At 36.7% G+C, this 18,883-nt stretch overlaps 3 protein-coding genes across 7 annotated transcripts in view; 2 read left to right on the top strand and 1 right to left on the bottom strand.

Annotated features, from left to right (window-relative positions):
- The window catches only part of evla (Enah/Vasp-like a), a 38,965-nt gene extending 37,102 nt beyond the window's left edge, over positions 1-1,863 (top strand). For all 5 annotated transcript variants that reach the window (XM_055053249.1, XM_055053248.1, XM_055053247.1 and 2 more), the window contains one exon: positions 43-1,863. In XM_055053249.1, the coding sequence (XP_054909224.1) occupies positions 43-80 (38 nt within the window). In that variant the 3' untranslated portion in view covers positions 81-1,863. The remainder of the gene's footprint in view (positions 1-42) is intronic.
- Positions 1,864-2,674: 811 nt separating this feature from the next.
- On the bottom strand, positions 2,675-12,153 carry degs2 (delta(4)-desaturase, sphingolipid 2). The gene is made up of 3 exons (XM_055053252.1): positions 12,019-12,153; positions 5,388-6,130; positions 2,675-4,014 (listed from the first exon to the last, which is right to left on the bottom strand). The coding sequence occupies exons 1-3, from the start codon at positions 12,098-12,100 to the stop codon at positions 3,871-3,873; spliced, it is 969 nt and encodes a 322-aa protein (XP_054909227.1). The 5' UTR covers positions 12,101-12,153; the 3' UTR covers positions 2,675-3,870.
- Positions 12,154-15,115: 2,962 nt separating this feature from the next.
- Positions 15,116-18,751, top strand: yy1a (YY1 transcription factor a). Its single transcript, XM_055053449.1, has 5 exons — positions 15,116-15,727; positions 16,773-16,923; positions 17,195-17,255; positions 17,636-17,794; positions 17,879-18,751. The coding sequence occupies exons 1-5, from the start codon at positions 15,235-15,237 to the stop codon at positions 18,059-18,061; spliced, it is 1,047 nt and encodes a 348-aa protein (XP_054909424.1). The 5' UTR covers positions 15,116-15,234; the 3' UTR covers positions 18,062-18,751.
- The last annotated feature ends 132 nt before the right edge of the window (positions 18,752-18,883 follow it).

Raw genomic sequence — 18,883 nt, forward strand, 5'->3', positions numbered from 1 at the left:
CAGATAAGCTGCTTCAGTTTCTCTCCGTTTGGTTTCTTGCAGCCATCAGACATGAAATCGGCAGAATCAGCACATCCTAATCCCGTCCCGCCAGGCGGACGAAGACGCGGCAGACGGAGGACGGACGCGCAGATGCACAGACACGAGGACCGGGGAATGTTCTCTCAATGTTTCTGTTGCAGAGACGTTGCGGCAACATTTAAGTCTGCTGGACAGCAAAAAGGAAGCGGGGAAGACTGAGATGTTGTGATTAATTTAAGGAAAGGAGGAAACCCGGACTAGAAGTGAAGAGACGTTTGTACTGAGTTCGGTGTTGTGGTCCTCTCTGTGCACCTAGACTCAGTCAGCCCAGTGTTGCAGCTTTTTTTGTCTCTGTTGAGTCTTATGAAGAAAATATTTTTGTTTTCTAAGTTTTTACTGTTTTATTATTTAAAACTGTGGTGATAATGATGATGCTGTCGATGACAATGAGTATTACTTGGTATTAGAGAAGGACAAAGGAATCTTGCACACCATTTCTGTCTGCTTTTATATTTTCTATGGTCGCTTTCGGTTCGTTTTTCTCCCTGAACATTTCATGAGAACAAGCACAAAACGGGCGAAGCTGCAGCCGCAGACACTCTCGCTCTTTAACGGCATATTTAAAACAAAAAAACATTTTATAACTTTACTCATACTGGTCATACTGGTGTTGTACGTCTAATCTTTTCTCTCCATAGATGAAAATTACCTCTAATCTCAGAACATTTAGAAGTGCAGCCTGTTTACACTGCAAAAACACAAAACCTTACCAAGTATTTTTGTCTAGTTTCTACGTAAGCTTAAAATATAATTAAACTAACTTACAAGTAACTTTTCGGTAAGATATAGCAGCTTGTTTTAAATATTCAAGTCCTTAATATTGATGAAAACGTTTAGCTTATAAAAAGGCTTTTTTTTCTTCAGATAATCTAAAAACTTCTCCTCAATATTAAGGAATTAATTATTAAAACAAGCTTCTACACTTGGAAACTTCTGAGCCTCAAAATAAGACATTATTGAGTTTCTGCTTTTTAAAAGTTATTAATTCCTTAATATTGAAACATTTTCCCAAAAACCTACTGAAAAAAACATTAAATTTTGAATTTATCTCTGAAATGTTCTTGAAAAAAAAAGACTTTTTTAAAGTAAATATTGAAAATTTTTCCTGAAACTTTACGGGATAAAAAAGAAATTTTGAGGTTAATCTCAGAAATGTTCTTGAAAAAATCTTGAGCTCCAAAAGTAAAAAAAATTGCAGGAAATTTTTGATTTTTCTGAGTTTCAGACTTCAGAAAATTTCCAAACTTTTGAAACTCAAACATTTTTCCTAAGTCAATAATTTGACTTTTGAACTTGTATTTTTCAACAATAAGGAATTGATTAAAAAGCTCACATCTTTCTGAAGTCACTTCTCTTATTCCAAGTTATTTGCAGAATAAAACCCTTGGTAAGGTTGATGTTTTGCAGTGCGGCTGGAGAAACGTTGGGAATCGCTCGCTGAAGCAGCCTGATGGGTGTAAATGTGTTTTTCCTCTCCGTGTGGAACGATCTTTACTGGTCATCCTTCGCTTTGTGAACCTCCCAGTATGCATGAACCTCCCTCCGTCTGTTTTCTATTTGGTTCCAAACGTAATTAAAAATCTATATACATGGTGATACGTTTGTTTCTACGAAGGTTCCCCGTTTTGCTGTAGGTCAGATGTTGACTGTGATGATGTGGGTGGAAACGAATCGCTGCGTTTTTATCTGCAGCCGAGTGAAACGAAGGTTTGGCGTTTCTGTCTGCGCTCGAATCGTTCTCATTTAAAAGCTGGAAGTAAATTTATTCCAATTCAAACTAAATCTCAGTCAATTTGTGTATTTCAGTCACTTTCACACATATTAGACACTATAAGTACACTGAAAAACAATCTTTAAATATTTCTGTACACTTTAAATAAGACAAAACAAATTCATACTTAAAGTTTCAGCAAGAAATTTGTTTCAGTGTTTTTTAAGAACCACTTTCAAAATTTCTTTTCCCACATTGTAAGTGAAATAACCTGGAACTAGAACTTTTTAAAATCATTAATTGACTTTAAAAAAGCGATACATCTTGCTGAAAAGTTACTTGTAAATGAGTTTTTGCCTTGTTTTCAGTGTAATATGTCAGAAACTAGACCACACAAACTTGGTTTTGCAGTGCATTATTACTACATTAATGTATATTTTGTTTTACTTAATGAGCTGATTTCAATAATGCGCTGCAAAAACTAAATCATACCAAGTATTGTCATTTCTAGTGCAAATATTTCATTAAATTTGACATAAAACAAAAGTAATTTAAAATGATCTTAAGTAAATAATATGGATGGAAAAGTTCTTCAAAGGTTTTTAGTGAATTAAGCTCTGAAAAGTTACATCAAAGGTAGTTTTGTCTTATTTCCAGTGAACTGGGATATTTTCACTGGAAATGAGACAAAAATACTTTGTAAGGTTTTGTGTTTTTGCAGTGCAGAACTGCAAAAACTGCAAATTCGCTGTAGGAATAAAAAAAATCAATAAGAAGATGATCAGAAATGTGAAAACTGGCTCAATATCTGTTAAAGAAACTCACTCCAAAAAAAATAAAACCACGAATTAGTAAATAAAAACGAAGCTTTACTCAGAAACATTGAAATGAGGAATAAAAGTTTTATTCCAAAATATCAACTTGCTCTTCAAGATTTTACAAAATTCATCTTTTCACATATCAAGCAATAAAATAGCATCAAACGTATTTATTTATATTAACAAGATAATATCTCCAGACTATGAATAATAAAAATACAACCAGGAAACTGTAATCCTGATGGATTTATGTTTTTTCATGTTTGGTTTTGCGGCTCCAGTCAGATTTTTATGAATTATAGCAAAACGAAGCGTCACTGAAGAAAAGCTCCTCTCACTCAAAGTATCAACGCTGCATTCCTCTTCAGCTTCGTTCTGCCCAGCAACCATAATCTGCTCCAGTGTTGTGGGATTAATAATCTCATCTTTCAGGATAAACCGTGACAGTGTAATATGTCACGGTTGCGACGCAGCGACTATGAACACATCAACTGTTACAAAACAACAGGAGCGAAAACGTTTTTCAGCTACACTGCAAAACACAAAATCAAGTATTTTTGTCTTGATTCAACTGAAAATATCTCAGTTCACTTTAAATAAGACAAAACTAAATTATTAGTAACTTTTCATGATGGTAAAGTTCCAGTTTTTGCTAATAGCAAAATGTCATAACATTTTCATTAATATTAAGGAATTATGTATTTTAAAAATGTCTTATTTTTAAATGTTTTTGACTTTTGAGACTCAGAAATTTCCATGTTTTTTCTAGAAAATTTTATGTTTTTTTCTTTACAAAACATTTGACTTTTCAATTGTATTAGTATTTTTTTCTGACATTTCTTGATTTTACAAACTCAGAAGTTCCCGAGATTTTTCAAGAAAATTTCTGAGTTTTTTGGCAGAAATGTAATCTTTTTTTTTTTTTTGTCTACGACCTCAACACGCCATCATACAAAACTAACATATCAGTAGCTTTTTAGCAAGATGTCAATAATTCCTATAAGACATTTTCTCTTTTTATAAGTAAAATAATCTGCCAGTGAAACTAACATTTATTCATCAACATTAAAGAATGATTAACTTTAAAAAAGCTCTTATATCTTGAAAAGTTAGTTGTAAGTTAGTTTTATCTTTTTTCAAGTGTCCTGAGACATTTGCACTAGAAACTAGAATAAAATACTCTAAGATTTTGTGTGTCTGCAGTGTAAGTAGCAGAATAACAGCTTTATTTAACTTTTCTAAATAAATATCACTAGAAATCTACTCCATCTTGCTTAGCTTGTACTCCCGTTTGACTCTGGCGTAAGGGCCGATGTTTTCATCGAACACAAAGTCCCACAGCACCTGGAACCAGGAAGTGTGCTGCGGCAGCGAGTCGTAATACTCTGCTGCGATCCTTTTCACCTGAAAAAACAACAAGAAGCTTAGAAAAACCTCAAAAGTCCAACATTTTAACTGCAGATGTTAGTCATGGAACATTAGATTGGATTTAGAGAAACTGAGCAAATAAAAGATTATTTACTTCTTAAAAGTTCACATTCAAATTCAGAGTTTGACTTTTTCCGCTTTAAAATTCAAACATTTTCTAACATTTTGGAGATAAAACATAAATAAGACAAATAAACTGAAGAGACAGTCTCAATTCATGACTCTGTCCTCTCATTTTTTACTGTTAATAATAATAATAATAATGCTAAGAATCTTGGCATTTAGCAAATATATGAGCTAAAATCTAAATTTTAATCTGATTTGACTTCAAAATGTGACAAAAATTATTTTATTTTTAGATATGTAAAACCGTAGATGGAATTTTCCAAATTTAAGCTTTTAATTAAACATTACATTCATTTTTATTACAAAAAAAATCAAATACTTTCAAGGACATTGAGCAGAAATCAAAAACTTTCCAAACCTTCAAACACCTCAATGAAACTTTAAGCATTTTCAAGGATTTTCAGGACCTGTAAACCGTGAAGCTGAATCTCCAAAAAATAAGGTTCAGAATGTCCTAATCAAAGTATCTGAAACACTGAAGCTGATGAGAAATTATCCCAGAAGTCATTCTGATGAACAATAATATAGTTGTTTTAAAATGTTCAAGTAATGTGATTGCAAAGGAATAATAATGCAAGTCGATCCTCTCAAAGACAAATAAACTATCATTTCTGTGCAACATTTTGAATAAAGTACTACCAAGTACTTTTAATCTACTTTTTAGTGCAAATATCTCAGTACAGTGGAAATAAGACAAACAAAACTTAAACTTAACAACACATAGCAGCTTATTTTAAGTGAATTATTCCTTAATATTGAAGGAAAAGCCGATATTAAGTGGCTCCTGGTTCCAGTGGTAGAATAGATACAACAAGAAGGGCACTCTACCGTTACCTAGCAACCGCAGCCACGCCAACCCCGTCGCCTAGCAACCCAGTTGTAGTTCCAGTGGCTGATTGTTCTGGTTGTCAGGGAAACGTCTTGCTATAAGTGGATTTAGTGTTTATTCATATTGAGGGATTATTAAGTTAAAACAAGCTCCTGTGTCTTACTTAAAAGTTACTGTAGGTCAGTTTTAATGATTTAAAGTGTGCTGAGATATTTGCACCAGAATCTAATACTTGGTGAGACTTCCTGTTTTTGCAGAGAAACGTTAAGACAATATTTGCGACTCATAAAACGTCAGATTGTGCTTCCAGTCGGTTAATATCTACGTTGGAAATGTTGAGTGTAGTCCAAAGTTCACCTGCTGCCGTATAACGGATGATTAGCCCGAGACTCACCTGAGGTAGTTTACTGCCAGGTATGCTGGGGAAGTCATGGTGCTCCATGTGGTAACCAACGTTGAAGGTGAGGAAGTTCAGCGGCCCGTAGTACGAATACGTCTCGTGTCCCTTCAGAAACATGTAGTGCTCCGCAATGAAGTGTCCAGAGAACGGATGGATCCCAAGGCACAAAATGGACCCGGCAATCAGGTAAACAATCGGCTTTATTCCCCAGAAGTAGAAGATGACTGCGTCTGCCAGGAGCTGAACCACCGTGTTCTGGATCTCCATCGGACCCACCGGTTTGGGATTGACCACCAACGGCCTCAAGGCGTAGAAAAACGGCTGCAGAAAGAGCCAGACGACCTTCCTGGCCGGCGTGCAGAAGAACCATCCCTCCCACTCCGTTGGGATGTCCACATCCAGCTGGTCGCCGCCCAGGTACCGGTGGTGGTCGATGTGGTACTTCTTGAAGGAGGCGGAGTAGGGAAGCCCGATGGGCAGGTTGGCCCACATGGCGAACCAGCGGTTCCACTTCGCGAGCTTGTTCCCGAAGGCCACGTTGTGAGAAATGTCGTGAATGGCCAGAGTCAGCGAGTGGTTGATGCATCCGCCGAAGCCGTAGGCCCAGAAGAAGATCCACTTCCAGGAGAGGTCGCGCACCAGGTAGCAGGCGACGAGTTGGGTCAGCACCAATCCGGACACAACCCACTTCAGCTGGGGGTCCGGACCCATCAGGGTCTTGATTTCTGGATATTTGGCTGAGAATACAAACACAGGAAGGACACACTGAAATGATTAATCAAATTAATCACGATTAATCAAATTAATCACGATTAATCAAATTAATCACGATTAATCAAATTAATCACGATTAATCAAATTAATCACGATTAATCAATTGTTCAAATAAGCTTTAATCGATTCAGTAGGATTTTAATCGTTGAAAACAAAAAAAAAGCAATTTGCTTGAAAGAGCAACATAGAGAGCAGTAATTAAGTAAAAACTGTACAAAAATATATAAATTTTGCATTTAAGGTTAAATAAAAACATTTTTTGTAAATATATTCGATCTAAAACTAAAATGGTAAAGTTGTAGCTTCACTTGTTTCAAATTTAGCACCTCTTGATGTCTAAATATTAATGAGTTTATTGATTTAGCTGATGAAATAATTTATTCCATCATGATTAATCTGATTCATTGCGATTAAAACATTTATGAAATAATTGTCAACTAATTTAGTAATTGATTAATCATTAACTGGAGGATACAGACTCAAAACAGACAATTTGCAGAAAGAACAACAGACTGAGCAATAATCTAACCAAAACTGTACAAAATATGTACATTTTGCGTTTAAGATAGAATTTAAAAAGAACAATATCATACCCAAAATTTAAGTGGCATAGTTTTAGCTTCACCTAGCTCAGATTCTGATAAAAAAATAATCAATTATGAACCTTTGGTGGTCTGATCATTCATTGGTTAATCAATTTAGCTGCTGAAGTAAGAAATTAATCATGATTAATCAGATTAATCGCAATTAATCGATTTCTAAAAATAATTTAGCAGTCAATTAATCATTAACTGGAGTTTGCAGACTCAAAAAAAGGCTGTTGATAGAACAACATATTCTGAGCAATAATTAATCCGAAACTGTACAAAAGTCAGTACATTATGTACAAAACTCAAGTGGCAGTGTCAGCTTCAAATTATGTGACAATATCTCACTGAAACAGTGGCGTGAAAAAGCATTTACAGAAAAACAGAAGAAATTCAAATATATAACAGGTAAAATTCTTGATGCAAAGAAAATAATTAGTTGGTCATCGCTGCAGCTCTGGGATTAATTAAGTCCATTTCAGAAGGAGCCCGTATTGCCAGGTTGCCGCCTTTCTCCTGGGAAAATCCTGCTGACAAAAGTCGGCTTTAATTGGTAGAGGTGTTGCTTTGCTGAAGGACATAACAGAGTTAAACTGTCGCTGTTGGAAAATCCACTGACAAAAGGCATAAGTGGGATTGCTTCATGGAATTTAATCCGCTGGTTGGGCAAACAAGTTTGGATCTGTTGTCCTGACTGACCGCACCCAGCAGGAACTACAAGGAGAGTCAGGAATCTGGCGGGGAAAGCCCTCACATGGCGGCCATGACGGGGGCCGGGATGCAAATTAAGGCTCCTGATTTGTTTATTGTTTCCCAGTTTCACGACTTTATGCAAATTCAGGTTAAACAGGCACATAAGGGTTTATTTTCAATTACACTGTTGTGGACCAAACCCTCTGTTCTCTGTCAATACTAAATACACTTTAGGTAGGGCTGAATTGATTAATCTGATTAATCAGGATCAATCAGCTTGATCGATTGAATATACTAACTCAAAAAGAGTCAGTATGAAAGAACAACATATTCATAGTAATAATTGTGCAAAAAACATGCAGAAAATATATAGAGTTAAGATGAATTTAAGAAAAAGTTTGTAAATATGTTTTATCCAAAACTCCAGAGGGAAAGTTTTAGCTTCACTTTGTTCAAATTATGTAAAGAAAATCTATTTAGCATCTTTTGTTGAGTCATTGCTGGTCAGTTGGAGGTCAGTCCTTCACTACATTGATGGAGCTTTTCCTATTTTTATGTTTTTGCATCCTTTGCTATAAATGATCATTAAATTATCAGATGAAATTATTTTCTTATTTAAAAACTAAATAAATTTGTTTTAATGCAGTTCTAAAGTTGTAGAAAAAGGTTTACATGAAAAACTTGCAGAATGAGACATTTTTAAGAATCTGATTAATCGTCAAAAATAATCATTAAATGATTGTTAGTTAACTAACAATCATCTGGGAAATGTTTTAAGCTTTTTACTATCTACATCCTAGGTGGAGCAGGATTTTGTCCTGATGTTTGGAGAAGATGTGTCTGGCAAGTTTCTGGAAAAATGGACGACCACGTTCAAGACAAAGATCATCCAACAATGCAGGAAGCTTCCAACCACCAGTGACCTTGAAGAACTTCTCCTGGCAGCTGATACTCCTGAGGATAGAAGTGGATGATGACATGAGTAAGGATGACTTTCAACAATATGTAGAATTTAATTATTGTGTGAGCTTCACTTAGTGATGTTCACATAATTTAAATTGTGTAGTCACTAGGTTTTGATGGTCAATTCAACATCAAATGTTTCTTTTCACAGGTTGGGACTGTGACCTCTCATTGATTTTGCTGCTGCTACACCTGATTCCCCCCTCTGCCTTGGGTCGTAAGAGACCAGGGAAGGTATCTGCCTCCCAAAGCAGAGAAGCGTCTTGTGGTCTTCAAGAAGGTTTGTATTTGTTGCAAATTTTATTTTATGCTATACTCGAGGTTGTTTCACTGGGAGGATTTCAGTTTTACGGTGATATCACATAGTAAAATGCTGTTTTTCCATATATCTGTTTTTGTGGAACATTGGAGCTTTGTAATTATATTGTTTTTTCTTTTTTCCCCCCACAGATAGGAACCAACATCCAAGAACATCTTGATGCCATCACGACGAGCACACAACCCTATCTCCTTGCTGTGGGACGGAGGAAGAAAGTAGCCCACCAGTTCTTCATCATCCTTGACAAGAATGCCATTGCTTGCAGGTCAACATCCTCTCTTGGTGCTTTTGATGAACTGTTTAAGGCACATTACGTGTTTGCCACAACATACAACCCCATGCTATGCAACATGTTCACATTCATCAGGACCACTGTGTACAATATAGACGTAGGTAAAGTGAAAGAAAGTCCTCGTGTGGCAGAAATTCGGGCTAGGTTTGCCAAATCTGTTTGGCATTATGTGTTTTATTTGTTGGGCAGAGTTAAGTTGCACAAATGCACTTGTTTGGTATCTACAAATAGTTCGTTCATGGTAACTTGGATGGAAAAACTCTTTGCCTTAAATGTACTCTGTCAACTTCGAGCCGTCAATGGGATGTACACCATGTGATGTTACTGTGACAAAAGTTAACAATGGATATTAAAATCTGCTTTAATTCAATAAATAAGTTAAATGCATTTCTGTGGTAATGTGATTTTTATTCAGTTGTACATTTCACTCTACAAAAGTGTAAAAATAGCACTTCATATTTATCTGTGCAGAGTTGTTTTTTCACAGCTAAAGAGTAAGTTATCTACACAGTGGAGTCAGTTTAACACTCATAGGAGTTATATGAGCCTCCAGTGTAAGCTCTCAATAACTCGATGCAGTGTTAAATAACATGAGAACCAGAGTAGTTTTTTCACCATTATGGAGTAACTTATTAACTCTGATTAGAATCATATTTACTCTTATCAGAGTTATTTGACTAGGAGTGTTAAGTTTTATTAACATTGTGTTATCCAGTGTAAAATTTTTACTCGATTTAGAGTTAAATTTAACTCTGAAAATGTAACACTGTTGAAAGAGTAACATTAACACCAATTCCGATAGGGAACATATAGACTCTGAAACAGTGTTAAATTCAACTCTATAGGTGTTGCTTTAACACTGCCAAATTTACTGTGTTGGAGTGCAAGATCCATAGAAACCAGAAAATGAACACAATGCATGATGGGAGTTTTCAATCAGACATGTGACATTCAGTTTAGAGACATTTTTAAAAGTGTTGACACAAGGGAGGAATAAAGATAAATGAATAACCAGCTTCCATAAAAGGCTGTTTAAACTTCCTAATGGCTCTGGACACACACACACACACACACACACACACACACACACACACACACACACACACACACACACACACACACACACCCACACACACCCACACACACACACTGAGGTTATCATCTTATTTCTACTGCACCATGTCAGAGAAAAAACATTTTCTTTAACATTTCAGGTGATTCTTTCAAACTAGAGACGTTCATTTGTGACGTCATTAGCGGCTCATAAACGTCCTGTGCGCATGAAGAAAAAGGTTCAGATAAATGGCAGCTCTGTTCAAGGGCGACACATTATCTTCCACGCAATAGGAAAATGAGAAACTCCTCGCCACGCGCGCGCGGGCATCAGATGTCATAATTACAACTGAACATCTTGAATAATTCATGTCTTGGAGGCGCAAAAAACAGACAAGTAAAGACCTGGAGGCGCTAATTTCACAGCAGAGCGACCAAGCAGCAACGGAACGGAACCAGGATCAAGTGAACGTCACCAGGTCGCCGCCTTGTTGACCTGAAATTTCATGTTTCAGAAGCTTTGGAGAGAAACTTTGCTAAATACATTAATGGCTTCTAAATCGTGTGAAAATACACGAACATGTTAGGATTTACGCAGCCTCCCTCAACTCCCACTGAAAGACTCGCGGTGCGTCATCATGATGCGGTAATGCGCAAAGACGCCCGAGGGCGCAACGGCTGGTGGCGCAGCGGCCCGGTGGCGCAGCGGCCAGAAAATGTATAAGAAAGAAGAAAATGGAAAATAAAAAGCCTGCATTTCTCCGTTCCTTTCATTAGTGAGGATCAACACTTCCAGCTTTCAGTTGTGAGCAGAGAGAATTTAAAACATGAAAAGTTGGAAATGCTGCAGCAAGAGGAAACCAGGTTCAACTTAAACCTGATCATGTCAGAGACTTTGGTACTTACTGCTGCACAAGCAGCTGCTAAATACCCCAAAATGTCAATTAAAATAAATTATTCCAACATTTGCAGCTTCTTGTGAAATTATGTCAAAGAAAATTCTGTGAATAGTGAATGAAGAGCCTGGAGCATAAACTGGTTATTCTGCTGCAAATCATGTGTACTTCTGATTGTTCCTGATTTTTATCTCACTGACAGATTTAAAGTTTTTCTTTGTGTGTGTTTGAATTTTTATCTCTAACCACAAATAAACCTTCAGTGTATGAACTGGGAAGTCTTTTCTTTTTGGTTCACTGTTGTTTTTCTTCCTCAATTTAATATTTAAAAGGAGGAAAGTTATCATTTTTGTTTTTCGAAATAATTCAACATATTATAGGCTCTCCACCAGGATTTAACACACAAAAAGCTATTAAACACAGAAAATGCCAACTAGAAATAAATATTCGGACATATTGTGGCGCCCGCTCTCAAGGCGCCCCCTATGGAAAACTATGTATGTTTTTTAAAAATGTGGAGCAGCATCTGATGGGAAATTGTTGCTTAAAAACCTTTAAAAGATGAAGCGACAGAGAATAAACTGTGATTATTATCATTAATGCATTTCATGAGTTCTTATTTCACTGCTCGTTGTAAACTTTGTGTTTGTATTTATTTGCACAACAAGCCCAGAAATAAGCTTTGAGCCATAAAGGCCTCGAAGAGTTTTTACCCTCAATTTCATTTTATTTTTGTCCCAAATTGGACATTTAAGAGCAGGAAAGTTACTTTTATCAAGAAAGCAAAATTATTTTTCACAATTTTGTAAGTAAATAGATAAAGCACCAGCCACAAGATAAAACCCCTCAGATTCAAATGCATTTAAATCATTTATTTTTTACTCAAAAGGTTTAATCTGTGTGGTTATATCACTTTACAGTTGTGGTCCGTTAAGCAACAGCAAGTAAACAGGTTTAACCGGATGTGTTTCTATTAGCAGGGTAAAGTGGAGAACAATATGAAGCCAAGAGTCAAGAGTCAGCAGGAGGGAAAACTTTGTGGTCTTACCCAGGATCTCCTTCCTGCGGGCGGTGTGCGGCTGGTCGGTGTAGACCCACTCAAAGTCTGCTCTCCCACCTGTCTTCCCCATGGCTGCGGTCCGCTGCCTCTCCGCTCCCGGTGTCAGGAATCTGGCGTTGCTGAGTTCAGTGTGTCATCAAAACTCTCGCAGTATCGGGGCACACCCACCAGCGCAGGTTGCGGAGGGCTCCGCCCCATTAGGACGCCGGCGCGACGGGAGGCGGACGCGTAAATACAAGCTTATTTCTGATGTTTGTTGTCATTGATACATTTTACTGCCAGGTAAAAAGGTTTGTGTTTATCAACATCTATAGAAATATGCCTTTGACTCATTTATGGATCGAGAAGTGATTATCAATTTGTCTTCATTTTAATATTTTATTCATTTGTTGAATGGAGGAAAGTTCACATTTATGAATTAAATGAGGAAAAAACTCTTTAGTTTCATAGATAAACAAAAAGCACAATTTTGACAAGTATTTTGCACAAATATCTTAGCAATAGCACAAAACTAACTTATCAGAAAGCTAAATTATCTCACTTTAAGTAATTTATTCCTGAATATTGATCAGAAAGTAAAAAAAAGACATTTCCCTTGTTATAAACTAAATAATCTGTCGGTGGATTTAGAATTTTTTTCATCAAAATTAAGAAATTATTGACTTCAAAAGAAGCTCCTTTATCTTGCTGAAAAGTAACTGTAGAATATTTGCACTTGAAACTTGAATATTTGCACTTGAAACTAGACACAAATACTTGGGGAGATTGTTTTTGCATTTTACACTCATTCTAAAACTCATCAGTTTCAAGGTCATTTCAAAATATTCTCATTCGTTTTTTTTTGAAGTAAGTCAAATTATTTATTCTTTGGTCAAATCCCAGAGATCCACTGAGTCCGTTAAGAAACACCTCGTAATCCTTTGTTTCTAGTCACATTCTCCACCGCCTCCATTCCACTTCTCATCATGGAGCCGCTTGGCGATCCGGCGGTAGAAAAAGGAGCGGACCCGCTCTGAAGTTCAGGTGTGATCTCAAGCGCCTCCCTTTGGCACTCCGGTAGAGGGCGGGGGGAGAAACACACTTACCTGTGCACCTGCTCACATGAGCGGAGCCTTCCTTGGATGTTTTCCACTCGGTAACAAACGGTGATTGTCTCCTCCCAACCGGCGGCGGAAGGAGACAATCAGCTCCAAGAGATACAATGAGAAGGACTGAGAACAAGACATTTATTTAATATATCAGAAATGTTTGTGTACACACACACACACACACACACACACACACACACACACACACACACACACACACGTGTGTGTGTGTGTGAAACTAGACACAAATACTTGGGGAGATTGTTTTTGCATTTTACACTCATTCTAAAACTCATCAGTTTCAAGGTCATTTCAAAATATTCTCATTCATTTAATCTTTTATTCATTTGTTGAATGGAGGAAAGTTCACATTTATGAATTAAATGAGGAAAAAACTCTTTAGTTTCATAGATAAACAAAAAGCACAATTTTGACAAGTATTTTGCACAAATATCTTACAGAGTGTACAGAGGTCATTTCATAAATTGTAATATTTTTAATTCATTAATAATAATGATGAATTATAATAATATAATAATAACCTGACTTTATAAATTAGCAAACAAATTAATTAATTTGTTCAAGCTTATATGTGGCCAGAGATGGATACCTTTTGGGGAAAAAAAAAAGTACATAATTTTATCTTTTCGGCTGTTAAAGGACACAATTTTACATCTTAAATCAGGCATTACCGTTAGTAACTTGTTATTTGAATAAATATTTACTAAATATGGATGTTTGAATGTTAGGTGTACAGGAGAAACAGCGCCCCCTACAGATAGAAGATAATAAGGTCTCAAAATGTAAAAGTCCCTGTTTGAGTCAGTTTTACCAGAAGTTAGAGTAGCGGAAAAAATGTTACTTTATGACCAAACATTAATAATGTTTAATAAATAAACAATGTTTAGTTATTTAAATAAGTAAATAAATAACTAACAATAACAATAAACAGTAAATAATTATTCACTTATTTTGTCTGAAATTGCTCTCCATATATAAAAAAATGGATTTGGTAAAATTACTCAAGTACTAAGTAACTGAAATATTTTGCAAAAGAAAATAAAAAATTAAAAAATTACATTTAAAAATTAAATATTTTTTGTTTATTTTGTCAAACAAAAATATTTTTTGTTTATTGACATAAATAAAAATTAAGTCAATATTCCAGTATAAATTTGAGTAAATTCTGGTATTTTAATGCATTTGTCAAAAATAAACTACAATTCTGACATAGAAATACAGATTTAAAATTTTACCTTTGTTCCAAGCAAAGTTTTTGAAAGAACAAAAGCTAAACTTATATTAGGTCATTTATTGAAGACATTGCAGCATAATTCAAGTGATAATGTATCCTTTTAATGTATCTCCACTTATATACAGGCTAGAAATGTTTGTATCTGGTAAATCGTTGGTTAAAACATCCTTGTTTTGTATTCAGTGAAATAAGTTGATTTGAAAATTGCACTCAAGTAAGAATAGCTGTATTTTTAAAAAATAGATAACATTTTATTTTGTAATATTTGTTTTAATTTAGCCTTTAAAATACCAACATTTGAACATGTAATATTTTTTGTCAATCTGATTACATGACTTTAAAATATTTAAATAATTAAATAATTCGGGTTTTTAACTACACAGTTACTAAGTAACCTTTTAGTCAAATATTTTTTCACTTGAGGAACTTTTCGCAAAGTTACTAATTACTTTTATTTCTGTAAAAACATGTTGAAATAGTTCTACTCTTACTTGAGTGTAATTTTTGGCTACTCTACCATTTCTGAAAAACAGTATTTAATTCATATTTTAATATGCAAAATACATTTTGCACATTTAAACGAAAATTAAGTTTCTGTTTTATCCAATCACCAATAAATGCACAGAATGGCCTAATCAAAGCCTTAAATGTCATTAAAATACATTCTGATAAGCATTCTACAGAGAATTCACTATTGATCCAAATCACGCGAGACTTAAAAACTAGAGCACTGTGGCGACGAGATTAGAGGAGTGGAGAGAGTTGTTGTCGGAGTGGGAGGAAGAGAGCTGCTAGAAGCGGGGGGGAGGCGATAGAAATAACATTATTTACAGATAAACACGCAAAGGAATCAGGATTATCATGGCGTCAGGGGACACCCTGTATATCGAAACGGACGGGTCGGAGATGCCAGCAGAAATAGTCGAACTTCATGAAATCGAGGTGGAAACCATCGAGACGACAGTTGTCGGGGAGGACGGCGAACAGCAGCCGATGATCGCCTTACAACCGCTGGATGATCCGCACCACCTCCACTCGCACCAGGAGGTGATCCTGGTGCAGACCCGAGAGGAGGTGGTCGGCGAGGAGGACTCGGAACTGCACACGGAGGACGGGTACGAAGACCAAATCCTGATCCCCGTCCCCGCCGTTGAGGAGGACTACATCGAGCACACTCTGGTTACTGTAGCCGGGAGAAGCACGTCCGCAGGCCGGGTTAAGAAGAGTGGAAGCGGGAAGAAAGCGGGCAAAAGGAGCTACATGAGCGGTGGAGAGATGGGCCGAAAGTGGGAGCAGAAGCAGGTCCAGATAAAGACTTTGGAGGGGGAGTTTTCTGTTACTATGTGGGCTTCAGGTGAGTTCCTGCAAGCTGCTGATCTCGCTTTGTTCTCGGTGTGAGTGGGCCCAGCTGCGGCCTTGTGCTCCGCTAAAGTCTCAGGCTTTGCCACGGTTCAAAGCGACTTAAAATTCCCCTGAAAAGTGTTTGTTTTTATGGGAAGCCATGTTTTATGTGTCAATGGGCGCCGCCATATTTCCCCGGTCCAGAAAGTATGGCGGCCCGAAAAAATGGCGTTTATTTGGCCGACGAAGATGGCGGCGACAGGGGGAGCGGTAGCTGCTAGCTCCGCTGGGCCGCTGTGGCGCAGTTCAGTTAGCGGCAGCCAGAGATGCCTTCAGGGGCGCCTCGGAATTTACAGTTCTCAGGCTTTGATCTCAAATTTATGGTTTAAAATCAAACCATAAATACATTTAAACAAAAACGGATACATTTTGCATCTCATAATAACAAAAAAACATTAAAATACGTTTAAAATGGATAAAACAACGTGATTAGCGTAATCTTTGACCTTTGTATGAAAGCTGTAAACTATCATGTTTTAGGGTCGACTTTTCTGGAAAGCTAATCAATTTAAATAATATAACGACAAACAAGATAGTGCAGATATAAAAATAAACTAAGTAATGCATATAAATCTCAAGGTATATTTAAAAAATATTTTAAAATATTAAAGTCCATATTTGACAACTACTACAAGTTACAACTAAAACTGTTGAGATATTTCTTGTTGCTTAAGAAATTGTGCAATGGAGTTTTACTCAACTTCCACATTAAAAAATTTTCTAATAATCGTCCTTTGCAGGATTTAAAATTTATTTGTGCATCGATGAGACTTGCATCTGGCCTTTTAATCGTGCTTAAAAGTGGAAACCAGTCTATTATTCCCTTACAAAAAGTCTGGATGGATATATGGATGTTGTATTTAAAGAACTTTACAGTTTGAATACAAGTGACTAAAGTTGAATTTGAATTTCTTAACCTCTGCAGCATTTACTCAGTGCCTATTTAAGAAGCAACAGATGATTGATCTTCAGTTTCTTTCTGTCCCGTTCTTGCTCAGATGACAAGAAGGATATTGTTCACGAGGATCAGATCGCAGGGGAGAACTCTCCTCCAGATTATTCTGAATATATGACGGGAAAGAAGCTCCCGCCAGGAGGCATCCCGGGCATCGACCTGTCCGACCCCAAGCAGCTGGCAGAGTTTGCACGGTAAGAACCCATCCAAAAAAAAAAAAGTGTTGGTGCGAAACTCAAAAAGGTGACGTGAGGCAAACATGGTGAAGGCAGCAGTGAGCCCTCTGTGAATTTGCTTTTTATTTCCATTATTATTTATTTTAAGATTCAGTCATACTTAAAATATCACACTTCTGTGTATATTCTTTTTAGGGTTTACATTGCTTATGATTATGTTTGTATTTAAAACCCTTCAATAAATCAACCTTTGGGTTCTGGTATAATTGTGACCTATTTCATGTTGCAGAATGAAGCCAAGAAAAGTAAAAGAAGATGATGCACCCAGGACAATAGCCTGTCCACATAAAGTGAGTCAGATTTTAAATTCAGTAAACTGCAAAAACAAGATTTTTTTTTTTTTTGGCGCAAATATTTATTACACTTGAAATACGACAGAAGATTTTAAGTGATTAATTCCTTAATATTAATGAAAACAAAAGATTATTTCAAGATATTTTTCCCCATTTTAAAAGGGAAACAGTCTGCTAGTTGAACTAGCATTTTTATATCAATATTAAGGAGTTATTGACTTAAAACAAACTCCTATCTTTTCAAAAAGTGACTTGTAAGTAAAGAAAACTACAATATTTGCAGTAGAAATTAGTCTAAATACTTTTGGGTTTTTGCAGCCGTCCCAGGAGTTGTCCGTCTTGTTTTTTGTGAATTATCTTTCTTGTTTTTGTTTCAGGGATGCACCAAGATGTTCAGGGACAACTCGGCGATGAGGAAGCATTTGCACACCCACGGGCCTCGCGTGCACGTCTGTGCAGAATGCGGCAAGGCGTTTGTGGAGAGTTCGAAACTGAAGAGACATCAGTTGGTCCACACAGGAGAGAAACCTTTCCAAGTGAGTTCCTTTACTTTCTAAACTTCAAATAAAAGATGTTTTGGGAAAACGTGAGTGGAAACGTTTACGCTCTCCTCCTTATAGTGCACGTTTGAGGGATGCGGCAAGCGCTTCTCTCTGGACTTTAACCTGCGCACTCATGTGCGGATTCACACTGGAGACCGCCCGTACGTCTGCCCCTTCGACGGCTGCAACAAAAAATTTGCCCAGTCGACCAACCTGAAGTCTCACATCCTCACACACGCCAAAGCCAAAAACAACCAGTAAGACCCCGAACGACCAGAACCGGCAGGAAAACCGGAGGACCTCCCTCTGCTTCTGGGTGAACTGACCTAATGTTGCTTGGACTGCTTTTTCTGTGAGACGACTCTCTTTGTACTGCAGATTAAAAAAAACCAGAAACAATTCCCTTTTTTGTGAAACTTTTGATAATAAACGGAGGTCCAACAAAGCTGGCCTCGACCCGGATGGAATATTTTAGAGTTTCTTCTCATGAAGATGTTAATTCATGGATCTGCACCTGGAAAACTGTTATTTATACCTTTACACAAATAGTTGTGAAATTTGCATTAATCTTCACCAGCTTCTCAGTTTTGTACCTCCTCCCTAAGTGTGCATATTGTACACTGTTTGTTGTAAGCTTTGTGGTCTGTATGTATTTAAGACGGTCCTGTAGGCCTTGCTGCAAGGTTTCACAGATCGTTTCCCTTTGTTCTCCGTCACGGCTCCGTTTCTCAGGAGGAGATTTGTGCGGGAATAGCTTTTCGTTTTCTACAACACATGCAGATAACCACGTGATTTTATTTCTGTTTTTTCCGTAGATATCATTGATTAAATAGTTTCTCCCAATTGCATCACCAATACAGAGCGTGTGATTTGTGCTGTCAGAGGTCAAACGATCACTCAGCTGGTGAATAATTAAACCTGCAGTTTTTAATGAACTACTTTAAAAATCAATCACTGGCTGAATGGTTCTTTAACAGGCTGGTTAGAGTTTCAAACAGGGAAAAATGGGTATTTAACTACAGGTATAAAATGACATCATAGCGCTGCAGCTGCTGCTGCTGTGAATAATAATTGTGGTTTGTT

The sequence above is a fragment of the Poeciliopsis prolifica genome, unplaced genomic scaffold (assembly GCF_027474105.1).
Source record: "Poeciliopsis prolifica strain line A6 unplaced genomic scaffold, Auburn_PproV2 SCAFFOLD037, whole genome shotgun sequence".
Lineage (NCBI taxonomy): Eukaryota > Metazoa > Chordata > Actinopteri > Cyprinodontiformes > Poeciliidae > Poeciliopsis > Poeciliopsis prolifica.